The sequence below is a fragment of the Ambystoma mexicanum genome, chromosome 9 (genome assembly GCF_040938575.1).
Source record: "Ambystoma mexicanum isolate Mex_15411 chromosome 9, UKY_AmexF1_1, whole genome shotgun sequence".
NCBI lineage: Eukaryota > Metazoa > Chordata > Amphibia > Caudata > Ambystomatidae > Ambystoma > Ambystoma mexicanum.
Genome location: NC_090931.1, coordinates 142,464,425 through 142,478,131, shown reverse-complemented (window position 1 = coordinate 142,478,131; position 13,707 = coordinate 142,464,425). Strand labels below are relative to the sequence as shown.

The window sequence follows — 13,707 nt, the reverse complement described above, 5'->3', positions numbered from 1 at the left end:
CATGCGTGGCATTGTGGGGGATGGGGAAAGTTGCCAGGAAATCTTCACTTTACTGACCCTGGGCCCAGCAAGACTTGATTTGTTGCGGCACCCAACACCCTTGACAACCTCACCATCTACCAGCAGGTCAGACTGTGAACTTTCTTACATAATTGAATACGACAAATAAGAATTTGATTTTGCATAAAACATTCATGTAAATATGTTGACTTACAAACAAAAGTGTTTTTGAGCCATCATCAAATAAGGTGTGGCAAGTGGTGAAAAAGCTGCACTGACTACGGGTTATATTGAAAAACCTGAACGGATGCTTTGCTTAAAGACAATAAAGCGACTAATCAAACATAACATGGTAATAAATAGAGAGTATACCATATGGAGAATCACCAATGTTGTCATAAAGTCTGCTGTAGCCTCGGACCTCCGCAAAGAAGAGGGCTACTGTGGGAATGCTAATCCATGGCATCGACTGAACAGAAAATTTGATCTCACGCAGAACTTGATTCTGAAAAAAAAAAAAACAGGACATTATAAAATATTTTTAACACCCTACCAACATGAAGTTTGATTAGCAGTAAAATATTCACTTAGGTTGCATTAAAGACAGCTTGCTAACCAACACAACCTGTGTTTTTTTTTTTTTTACTGCATGGTTATTCACGCTATTGGTCACAATAAATCTTTGAATTGATCATAACCACTGGACATTTCTCTTATCAGTGTCCATTCTATCAATTCTACCCTTTCTGTCCCAATGCAAAAGGAATTGGAGTAAGAAGCTGGGTAACCGTACCAAGCTTATCAGTCGCTGTCTGTCCAACATAATATAACCCACAAGGACATTTGATTCCATAAATGGTATTTATGCTGTCACATGTACCATAACTCTTGAGCATGATTTTGTTACCAGTCCTTGGATGGTACACAGTGTTACCTTTAATTATAAAGTTGCAATTGATGCAGTGTAAACATGGAAATGTTCCTGTGCATTGTGTCACTGGTTCTTTGAGTGGTGGTCTTGTCCTTAACCAGCTCATCACGTAGATTACGACTTCTTTAAAAAGCAAAACCGGCAATTCCTGAAACAAATGTTGTACCCTGGTATCGTTTTTGAAAATACTCCAGTGTTTCTTAATTGTGCTTTTGATTCTACTACTTTGGATTGAAAACTTAGAAACATGCATTGGTGATTTCAATTCCCTCTCAATTCCCTCTTGTCTTTGGTTGTAGCTGTTAACAATGTTTCACGGTCTAACACATCAAACCTCTGAATAGTAGAATCTATTTCATCTCTTCCATAACCTCTTGTAAGAAATGTATTTCCCATCTCGGTTTGTTGGTATAGGTGGTCTTCAGGGTCGCTCACAATTCTTTTCACACGTAATAATTGGCTATACGGTAAATTGCGAATCAAACTTGGATGGTGAAACTCAAACGGTGTAACAGATTGTTTCAGTCTGTAGGTTTGTGAAATAATGAAGTATTGTAGCTGGCTTCACCTATTTTCACTTGTACATCCAAAAATTTGATCTGACCATTGGACACTTCACTAGTGAATTGTATCCTGCTATCAATGTTATTAAGATAGTCAAAGAAGATGTGTAAGGACAAGACCACCACTCAAAGAACCAGTGACACAACGCACAGGAACATTTCCATGTTTACACTACATAAATTGCAACTTTGTAATTAAAGGTAACACTGTGTACCATCCAAGGACTGGTAAAAAAAAATCATGCTCAAGAGTTTTGGTACATGTGACAGCATAAATACCATTTATGGAATCAAATGTCCTTGTGGGTTATATTACGTTGGACAGTCAACAAGACCAGCCACGATACGGTGGAATGAACACCGTTCATGTATTAGAAATTGTCATTTGAACTCAGCAATAGCCCGCCATTGGATATGCAAGGGCACAACCTAACAAAAATCATGTTTCAGATTTTGGAAGTGGCTTCCAAAAACAATCCGCATGAAGACATTGGTCTATGTTTAAATAGAAGAGAGATGTTCTGCATAGACAAATTGGGATCTTTGATTCCGAATGGACTTAATGAAGAGATTAATTTTCATTGTTTTATTTAAACTGTTGGTCCAAATGACCTTCATGATGTGTTAATACTTGCAAGGTATATGAAGCACAGGAACATTGTGTATTGTTTGATTTGATCTATATGATGTGTCGAATACTGATAAGGTGTTGTTTGATGACAAGGTCACATGAAGTAGCATAACAATATGGTCAACGGTTGGATTGAGATGAGCAATATCATTTAGGTATTGATTGTTGGCAAATCTATTTGTGGTTTGAGTTTTCTTGCAATTGTAAGAAGTTGCACATCCTGCAAAAATCTAAGGGCCCATCCCGGACGTCTTCCGCATCTGGGATGAGAGGTGTCGTGATTGCGACACCTTTTGCCCCCCCATTTTGAAATCCGACCTATAATCACCAGTAATATACATTGACTTTTATGTAAGTCTTTTTTTGTTGCATGACAGCGTGGTAATAATGATACTCAGTATGTTGTAATCAGCACAAACACAGCGACCCCACCAATCTCTTAGCACCAGTAATGTACATTGACTTTCATGTTAGTCTTTCTTCACTTTTGTATAAGACTTATGTATGCTCAAGAGTTATGTTACATCAGCATAAATACTGCGGTTTCACGCCGATCACAGACTTTCAGCATGGTTACCTATGAGTTTATAATGTAGATTTACTGTCACGTTAGCCTTCTTTCAGTCTTGCATTGACCCGTGTAACCGTTCTTGCGCGGTTCTGCAAGCACATAAAATAGTCCCGTTGCCTAGGCAACATAACCAAACTGGAATGCTGCACGCTCTCACAGTGAGCTGTGAGAAGAGAGGAGACGCCACCAGGTAAGACTGGCAGACAAAGAAAGTTAGTGGTTAGATAGTTCTCACCCCGCAGTGAGTATAATAAATATATGTTCATGACAGCGCCTGAGAATAACACAGCTTTTTGTCGCCAGACTAGTGAATGCCATGCGGCACACACCCCGATTTGAAGCTTTTAAGATAGGATACAGCAGCAAGCAACCAACAAGACAGATAACGTGTCTCTGGAGTCAATACACATTGCATTATGATCATTTAGTAGGTATATTGATCCAGTACCCAGTGGGAGAATATAGACCCATGAAAGAGGGTCTGCAGAGTACCCATGGAAAGTGCCTTGTAAGGCCCAGTTAACGAGTACTAAGAAGAATGCTAAACATAGCCAGAGATGCCAAAACTGTATCAGTTATCCCAGAATGACAGGGTGGTGAAATCAGACTAGTGTGGGAGTGAGAAAGTCAAACGTATGACCCTAAGCAGTCATCCAGATAGGATTTTGAAGTGGGAGTATTTTACTCTCTATTTTGGAAAGTTGGGAGTAAAATGCTTTTGTAGGGAGTAAAAACGTTAATCCCATTCCCAACGGGAGTATTTTATAAATGAGTACAAATATGTTCAACTGTGAAACAGAAATCATTTTAGGAGAAATACTTCTTTGCCACAAATTATTCATGCGCATTAAAAGATACACTTGACCTCTTCCACAATTCTAGTTGTTCCTTCCTGTGGTCCTACATGAACTTCTCATCCAAACACATTCATGGATCTGGTTGGGTGAAAGCAGGGGCACAAGCTACTATGTGTCTATTTCTCATTTTCTATTGGGAGTATTTTTACTGTCTATTTTTATTTTTGGGGAGTATTTGCCTATTTTTAGGGAGTCAAAGTGGCCGATACATCACTTATCTGTAGGGCTGACCACAAGACCCTGGAAGTAGCATGCAGGTAAAGGGGAGACGTATATCCAGACCAATCCAGATGGGAAGAGAAAAGATTCTAGGGTATGAGATCAAAAAATGCTTCTGTCCATTCCACATGTTACCCGGGGCACTGACTCAACCACCGAAGCAAACTGACAGTTCCTGGAGACAATGTGGCCAAGACACATACATTGAACTACAAGCAAGTTCTCAGAGGACAAAAGATGTGCGCAGGGACATGTTGTTCTCTAAGATGGAGTGACTTTTGTGGATACTGTCCTGGGGTGATCTACAGCGAAACCTGGCTATCGACATGGGGCCTGGGCTTCAATGACTGAGGACAGTAAGTTGGTCTAAAGGTAGGATTAAACTACTTTTTTTCACTTATCCCGGCAACGGTTTGCTGATAGGTAGTACAGAAGGCCATCAGTCCCATTGAGCCTTCTTTATAATGTTGTTTTGGGGGTGTTAAGGCCTGCGGGCAAGCAGCCAACGGAACCTGGGATGGGCAGGAGGGAGACTTTATCATTTCCCATGAACCAAAAGGCTTTCTGTTGTATTATTTCTGGAAGTATACAATTTCCTTAGGAATGTGTTGAGAACTGCAACATTTTAATCTCCGGTTTTCCTGTTGCTCCCTCTTTGTGACAAATACCCAGCCCTTTTAGGTTGAACATGATTCAAATGAACACTAATCTGAAAGGCTGCACATCAAAGAAACTTTCAAACATTAATGAAGTACTTCCTAGCGCTGGATTGCATGGTCTATTACATACTAAATGTTATAATCATTAGCACTCAGGGAGGATGTATCAGTGAATGAGATTGATTGGAATGCCGGCTAGATCTGCCAGTACAAGCCCTCTCCATGACTTGTGGAAAAATAAACAAAGGCCCACTTCCTTTCTCGCATTCCCCCTCATTCTCCAACACTAGAAACGTTTTGCTTTCACGTGTTGCTTTCACAAGCGTCCTTTCTTTCTTTCATGGTAGCCATTTTGGAATAATTTCAGATTTCACTCTTGAAAATACTCTTGCAAGTGTTATTATTTTCAAAAGAAAAATAATTTGATTGGCCGTTGGCACTGTTGCTAATCTCAATAATACCCTCGGCTGCAGGCCCTTCTGGATGATCATTTTGCCCAGACTCTTGTTAAAGGCCAGAGCAAAAGGCTGTCAGGCCGTTACCTACCTTTACCATTCTAAGTAGATGCACTTTACCCCTGTTTAAAAGTTGATAAACCTCAAAACAGCAAATTTCCTTGAAATTACTCTTGCAAAGTGTTTACGGTAGAGCATCAATAAAACAAAAAAAAATGATGCTTCAAACATCTTACCCCATATTCTAACCCCTAGAACAAGGGACTACGTGTCATTTTATCCCACATTAGAAGGAAATGGCAGTAAGAATCCTGGCAACATTAAAATCCACAAGTCATCTGGAGAAATCGTAAGTGTTACCACTAGATTACATCAATTCTATTAATTTAAAAATGTCATCTTTACGCCCCACTACAAAGAGCTAGTATTTTCAAAGGGATGAATCATTTAAATCAACAGAATAAAAAAGATAAAACCGAACACTACCATGTTATAAGAGCACTTTTTTTCAAAATTAGTAATAGAAGGACCAAATCCTTCCACTCAACATGGGATATTAATAATCAACAAGTGTCAAAATGCATTGACCAATAGGTAATAAGATAGAGAGACAATTGGACTCAATTGAGTCCAAGCCTGTTTCTACTTATGAAGGCAGCGACTGCATTCATTTGCAGTTCCTACAATAACAATAAACATCTTTTCAAAAGGCATTGTATACATATATAGATTTATTTTTTAACAATGGATTGAATAGGGGGATTTGTTACCTCTAAAAATTGTGGATGCTTCATCAATGTGTGATCAAAAACAAAATAGTAGCTTAAACTGCCAAACAAGAAGTAAATGACGAGGGCCCCAAGATTTGTTACTATAAGAAGTCCAATAATCTGCCGCAAGGCCTCATCCTCCGGCCAGGAAGCTGGATACACGTACGGCGTGAAGACATACTGATCGGCACAGTTCAACACCAAATCCATCCTGGCACCTGAAAGACAAGTAAAAGGTACGAGTTGAACACATTAATTAATTAATGATTACACTCTTTTACTACACATACTGCACATTTCTATATGTTAAGAATCGTTCTAGGATACACAGAATGTGTTCATTATGAAATAGGATTAATAAAAGAAGCAAACAAGTAACCTTGAAAAGTGAAGCCAGGGCAAGAGAAAACTAAAGTTGGAAATATTTAGCCTTTCAGGCAAAGGGCGCAGTCATTATTGCGAGATAATGCCTCCGACTTGAACCATCATTTTACCATGGGCCATTATCCCAAGTGATAATGACCTCTCGAGAAGTTGATATGGATATTTGCACATTGCGGTAATAGCATGATAGGTATATAAATTGTGTTAGACTAGTATAACTATTTGCAGTAAATACTAGCGATTAATGACAGCCTTCTAAGTATTTTCATTGGTGTGGAAGCAATCAATAATGACTGCAGTGTGTCAATTAAGCATTAGAACCAGAGACGGAGTCATTACGGTTCTGGTAATGCCCCAGGGCGTCAGTTACAGACCTGATCGAAGCAAGAGCCTTAACGAAAGCCCTTGGGCATTACCAGACCGTTAATGCTGCCTCTCCCCTACGAGGGATCTATTGCTATTAGTACCCCAGCACGTTGTACCAGGGTCCTAACAGTGTTTTTTTCTCTCGTTGAGAAATGTCAAGTTGACTGTTTCTCGACCCGAGAAAAAACTACAAAAAACGTGGCCGCCATGGATCGGGGAGAAGGGAACTACAAGTAATCCCTTCTCCCTTTCCATGGCAGCATATCAAGAGAAGGGGGATGACAACAGAAGGAAGATCAGAGGTGAAGACTATTACAAGAAGAAGAAAGAGAATAGAGAGGCGATTGGACACCAAGCCTACCCAGAAAAGGAAACTGAGAAGAGGGAACATTAGAGGCAAGGAATATCACAAGGAGGAGGTTGAGAATGGAAATGGAGAGGCAGAACACCAAGAGTAATAATCTGGGAATAAGGTGGGAGAATACATTTTGACTATGGCTTGATTGTTGACTATGCATCAGGACTTGCCAAACTATGCAAAGTGGCCAATGACCAGGGCCTGCGTACATGCCCAGTGCCCCATCCCCACATCAAGTCTTCTGAGCAGTAGTCATGGCCTAATGTTATGGCCAGTGGCCACAGTGCACCTTCAAATGGCCATACTCTTTGTCCTCCCAGCTCTCCATAAGTGTACATGGGGCCGGATCACATATGAAGCAAGCTGACCTGCTTTGTGAGCCGAGGGGCACTAGTGACCAACAAACCATCCCAGTAGCCCATGGACCCTATAGCTGAATGGCTGCATTTTGGTCATTTACGGGGGCATATTGGTCTCCTCTGCGTCCCCTTCTCTAAAGTTAGGGCAACTCCAAGAAGGCTACTTTTCTTAAAGTTTTTTCACAGTGGGGGTCCAGCTGCACCCCGCAAAAAGTCATCAAGCCTGCAAAGAGACTCGGAACGGTTAGGATGGCTTAGAGCATGCATTTAACCAACCTCATTTGTTCACAAATGTCCCATCTGAGTGCAAGATACCAAAGATTGGCAATGGACCTAAAAAGATGATGTTCGCTTTATCAACCTCTATTTTCAAGTGACTTAAAGCTGATCCTCAATAGCCCATTAAGAAATGACAAGTGATGCACAAGAACAGAAGCAAAAAAATCAAAATGATGGCAGCATCAAGAGAAACAGCACATCACTTTATTTGTGGTCATTGGATACTTACTATGCTCTAAAACGGGCTTCAAATGCATTCGGAAATTTTCCAATTCACCAACGAAACGCAATAGGTCAATGCAGGATCATTAGGGTCCTTGTGAATTATCAAAATGAAACACTGTGAACAGGAGCATTTTTTGGAGGACTGCTATTGGGGCAGAGCATTGGATTTTAGCACAATTGTAGGCGAACAGGAAGAACTGTTTTCAGACAGAGGTTTTACAGATCGGCTATGTTCACATTTGGCATCTCCAGTGACAGTAAGACACGCTTAACTACCCATCAAAATACACTGTCATTAATACATTGCCGTTAAGGGATTTTAAAGAAGAAAAACAGGGAATTAGTTGACTGATTCTAAACTGCCCTCCACTGCAACAACAACAAAAACATCATATGCACTGAAACCCAGCCGAGAATGTCTGGGTGCAGAATGAGTCACCGGAACTAATTCTAACATGAAATACATGCAGGGATTAATGTGTTGCCGACATTAACTGCCCAATGACATCCACTTGAGGAAAAATAAGGAACCAACAGTAACTGCTGGCAAAAATCAGCTAGTTGCAGAACAAGGACCAGCATCAACTCCCCAATGAAATCCACAGGGTGCTGAATAAGCAAAGCACAAACAATACACTCTGGCCGGATGCTTTTCTGTGTACCGACATTCTTTGTTATCTCCAACTCTTACTGCTCCTTCATTCTTGTAGCACAATACTGGTTTCTTCAGAGGTATTATGGGCATCGGCCCAGCTTCATTGTCTACCCATGTGAGCAGTTTGGCACTTGCATCCCATTCCTTCAGGGATTTGTCATTTTCTCCTTGTACTATATTCACTGGCGATTGTACTAGTGTGTGTGCTTTGCTGCCACCTACTCCATCTTGCCATCCCTCCTCTATGTATACTTGGCCGTACACGAGCATCTGTGGTCTCTCCCAACAACTTGGTTTTCCTCCTATTTCTTTTACCCCCCCTCTTCGGGCAGGGCAGCTTCTTCAATGTTTTCATGTCACCTTTCTGTGGCCGATCAGCTATATACTGTATAGCTTGGTCTAACTGCGAATAATTGTTCAACATGTCAAGATTCTTTATGTAACTGTCTTCATTGGGGAATGTTGTTTGGGACATCCATCTCAGTGTTGCTGTTTTCCCTTGGAACCTTCTTCTGTTTGTAACCATGGATGGGTACATGAGGCATTGTGCTCTTGCTGCTGGTCTTTCAGTTGCTATGAACGTTCTGGAGACACTCATGGCACAGGGGATTAGGGAGCAGACATAACAGCTCTCCCCAGTGGTTTCCTTGCCTATTTTGGTCATGTGTTTATACCACATGTCATTAGACACTCAAGCAGTGTCAGTGAGATATAGGTCCACTCCCCCGACCCCCGATCTGTGTCAGCACTGCGCTTACCTCTCCTTACTGTGCTTACAGTGCTCCCATGTCGACCTGACATGGTTGTTCCACCTGCTGAGGTTGGGGTAATGTTAGTAGAGGCAGCAGTTTCACTAGACACAAGCGATATTCGCCAATAGGTGAATGCAAAGACCCCACTTGGGAATAAAAGACACGACAAGATAAGCATGTTTTTAATTATTTCACCCATTTACCTGTGCTGCTGGATCTTTGTGCAGCTTGAAGATATCAGTTGCCCGCCTGGAATGCGCAAAAACTGTGCATTAATTTATTAGTGTTGGATTAGTCTTAAGCCCCTTGAATCATATAGTCACTCATGGCGAACACAAATAGCTGTTCCCACACAGTTCTAATTCTAGGGTCTCTAAGTACTGCAAGGACAGATGGGTTTCCTCGTTCGAGCTGTGGGTAAGCTTGTGCCAAATATGCTATGAAAACGTGGTAATATATGCTGGGAGGACGTGCTTAAAATCTGTTGGACTTCTAATGAAGTGGACAAACTGGCCCGAAAAAGTATCAGGTTGTGGTTCAGTGGGCAACATGAACAATTATGGAGTATGACTGTCGCATTTTCTCAACGAATGTATGTAGAGAGAAAAATAACAAACAGTGTATCCTCACTCTGGATGTGTAGGAAGTCCTTGCCCTAACTCTACTGCCTGTGAGCGAGTAACCATTGGGTGTCCTCCGCTCGGCAGTGTTAGTTCCGAATTATCTTGCTGTACCTCTTGCTGATGATCGTTCGTCCTGTCGATCTCGTCGCCAGGTGAGGCCACAGCTTTGTAGGGCTTGACATCATTCATATGATTCCAGACTGACTTTCCCACAAGCTTCAGCGCTCTTTCAGTTACTGCTTCGACAATGTGGATGGGTGCATCCCAGCACCTTAGAAAGTTCCGAAGGAGGACACGGTCCCCAGAAAATATAGGTGGTTGCTTAAGTAAATCCACTGTGGCTTTGGCACTGTCGCTTTCTCCTTTAGCTGTAGCTCCTCCCTGTTGTTGTATCTGGCGAGAGATAAACGAGGTACTAGCAATCAAGGAAGTAACATAATCGTACATTTCCTGACCCAAAACAGTTGCACTACTTTGCATCTTTGAGCACCCTAGTGGGAGAAGCTAGGGGAAGTTGCATGCACCGTCCTGTCAACACCTCATGTGGGGTTAAATGATGGTCGAACCCGGGCTTGTTGCGTAATGCAAACACTGCTAGGGGTAAACAATGCAGCCAGTTCTTGTTGGCACTCTTTTTAGTTTTGGCAAAACACTCTTTCAGAAGGCTATTGAGGCGCTGACACTCCGTTTGCTTGCAGGTGATAAGCACAAGAGAATTTGTGTTGAATGCCCAGCAGCGTTGTGATGTGCTTAAACATTTTGTTGGCGAAGTGAGGGCCATTGTCAGAACACAGGACCTCACACATGCCCCATCATGGGTACACTTCCCGGACCAGAAATGTTGACGCTCTTAGGGCGTCAGGATGAGAACAGGGGCCTGCCTCAATCCACCAACAGAATGGGCATAGAACCACTACCATACAGCGGTATCCTTGGCAGACTTGGATCATGTCGACATACTCGACCTGGAAGCGTTGAAATGGACACCAAGTGGATGAGTTATGGCTCCTCTCACAACTCTCAAAATATGTCCTGCAGTAAACTGCTTGCAGGTCAAACAGTTACTCACAAATTCGGCCACTTGTTCCGCCAAGTTAGGACAGAACCATGTTTCTCCAATATAGGTGGCAAGCACCTCCTTCCCTGTATGTGTTGGATAATGTAACTGTGTCAGTGCTGTGTGCAACAATGCGATTGGCATAACCACTTTCCCTGTGTTATTCTGCCGCTATAGGGCATCTGTGGGAGATACTGTACATCCCCTCCCTGCAGCTCCATTATTTGTGTTGCTGGCAATACATTGTACCTAGGGTTGTAACGGTATACCGGTATACCGGTATAGACACCGTGAACAATTTAATTATCTTTAAATAACCGTTACCTTGTTTGTAACGGTATACCGAATCCCGATATAAATTATGTTTTTGTAGTGCACTTTACAATGAATGCAAGCAGGGGTGTGAGTCACTGGGCTGGGCTGGCTGGCTTCTGTTTAGCGAGTCTGGGGCTGGAGGCGGAGTTTGCCCAGGCCCAGGCTTCACAATGAATGCAAGCAGGGGTGTGAGTCACTGGGCTGGGCTGGCTGGCTTCTGTTCTGAGCCTGGGACTGGAGGCGGAGTTTGCCCGGGCCCAGACTTTACAATGAATGCAAGCAGGGCTATGAGTCACTGGGCTGGGCTGGCAGGCTTCTGTTCAGTGAGCCTGGGACTGGAGGCGGAGTTTGCCCAGGCCCAGGCTTCACAATGAATGCAAGCAGGGGTGTGAGTCACTGGGCTGGGCTGGCTGGCTTCTGTTCTGAGCCTGGGACTGGAGGCGGAGTTTGCCCGGGCCCAGACTTTACAATGAATGCAAGCAGGGCTATGAGTCACTGGGCTGGGCTGGCAGGCTTCTGTTCAGTGAGCCTGGGACTGGAGGCGGAGTTTGCCCGGGCCCAGGCTGCTTGGAACATTCCTGACGCATGTGTAAGACAGACACGGGCCTGCAGCAGAGAGGAGGTTACAAAAATAAGTTTCTGAAGTTTCTATCAACACAGCATGACTTCAGTCACCAAGAAGAACTCTGAAAAGCCAGGCAGCTATTAGACTGAGCAGGGAGCAGATTTACTTCAGACAGTGCCCTCCTGGATTCTGGAATGGAGGCCCACTGGACCTGCGCAGGGTTGTTCAGTGCCAGAGTTGTGGCCTGCTCCTTGACGATCGTGGGTGCAATGGCAGCACCTGCAGGAGCCTATATACCTACGTACGTGCAGCAGCAGGTAAGGTACCCCTACCTACCCTTCCTTTCCCCCTTCCCAGCCCTGTTCGCCAACCCCAGTTACAAACCAGCCACAGGTGTAACTGTAATTCCTATCCTCAGCTCAAACAGGGCTAGGCGCGAGGAGGGTATTGGGAGGGAAAGGGGGCACGAGACAGGCATAGGCAGCCTCAGCGAAGAGAAGAGAAAGTCAGGATGCAGCTTTCCCCTTGTAGTCTGCCGCATTAGACAGAAAATTAATAATGGGGATCAATTTCTGCACTCTGCCTGCAAAGCCCCGTGTGTGTGTGTGTAGTCTCTTCTGTTTTAGGGGGCATGGTGAGGGGTAAAATATGGGGCACTGCACTTCTCTCTGATGCCAGTTAGCATGAGAGGAACGGACATGGTGGCGGCACATTATGCGAATGCGCAGGGTTCTCACTCATGTACTGACTCAGTTTTAAAAACTAGCAAGCACGTATCTCTCCAAGAAAATGCATTTCGTAATGATCCTGCACAGTTTTTATTATCCCCCTCGCCCCCCCTTTCAAAACTATTTGAAACCCCTCGCAAAACTAAAAGACAAACATTTAGAGCGGCACAGCACACTTCACCCGAGCAAATCGAAAGTGGCCATTTACTGTGTGGCCTTAGAACTGTCTTTTAATTATACAATTGCTCGGTTATTATGAATGCTATATGTGGCATAGTGCATTCTACCAGAAAAGCAGTTAAGTCTTGGAATGTACTAGGGAATGGTGGTACAAAGCATGTTTTGACCGTACCCTAGCAGTTTACTCTGTATGTTATGTTCTGCAGTGGGCAAAACCATTGTTCTGATCGGACTCTACCCCAGACCCCCGCCCCCTCCCCCCGGCCACCAAAATGTTTGGCTATTGATTCGACCTGGCTGACCTAAAGAGCCGTGGCCGGACCAAAAGACAAAGGGGCTGCATTACTAACTCATTTCACTGTTAGCACCTGTATTCGAATGCATGCATACATGTGGGGTTAGCACTGCATACCAGGGGAGTGATTGGAAGTGTAGATGCGCGCCAGGGGAGTGATTGGAAGTGTAGAGGGAGCATAGGAGACTGCTCATTCTCACAGCAGTTCTTAAGTCCTCTAATGACTTGCCCTGTACTTGCCTTTAGCCTCTCAGAGGTCCATCTCTTCTTGATTGGCCTGCATTTATGCCATGCACAGATCGCCACCTCTGGTGGCTTGGCCTGCAGAGCTGTCTGAAGTTTTTTCCCCAGGCTAACACTCCTATGATAGCACGTGTCTGTTGAGAAATTGTGAAACAAATAAAACAATGTGACTCATCGTGATTTGTGTCCCCTGCCAGCTGCGAACACGGCCATGTTACCCTGACAGAGGCAAGAGCCAATTTCAGCTCCTAGAATTTCACAACTGAGTGTTTAGCCCCGAATATAAGAGTGGGCCCGCCCAAGGGGGACGAGAGTAAAAGCAAATAATATACCCGAGAGTTTCTGACAAGCCTCTCTCTATGTCTTCTGACTGTCTCGGAAAGGATACGCCAGCCCATGTCCCTAGAGCAGGCCCCTGCACCCGCCGGCACTGTATAGGTATTGCTGTTGTGTGGCCATATGCAATGCATGACTGACCCTTGGAGACCCAATACGTTGCATGCTGGGACATGTAGTTTAATTGCTCCTACCATAATTACTGATGTTTAAGAAAAACAGGACTGGCTGAGGCTGTACGCAACTAACACAGGGCTAGGCAACTGGCAGTTCTAGAAATGGTATGCTGGGAAGAAAACTCTGTGGGGTCGGTGATGCACCTGCTGCTGTC

At 43.6% G+C, this 13,707-nt stretch overlaps 1 protein-coding gene across 2 annotated transcripts in view; it reads right to left on the bottom strand.

The window, feature by feature from the left end:
- Positions 1-13,707, bottom strand: part of SC5D (sterol-C5-desaturase) — a 220,354-nt gene that overhangs the window by 23,295 nt on the left and 183,352 nt on the right. For both annotated transcript variants that reach the window (XM_069614317.1, XM_069614316.1), the window contains exons 2-3: positions 5,657-5,874; positions 373-505 (exon numbers count right to left, since the gene is read on the bottom strand). In XM_069614317.1, the coding sequence (XP_069470418.1) occupies positions 373-505; positions 5,657-5,866 (343 nt within the window). In that variant the 5' untranslated portion in view covers positions 5,867-5,874. The remainder of the gene's footprint in view (positions 1-372; positions 506-5,656; positions 5,875-13,707) is intronic.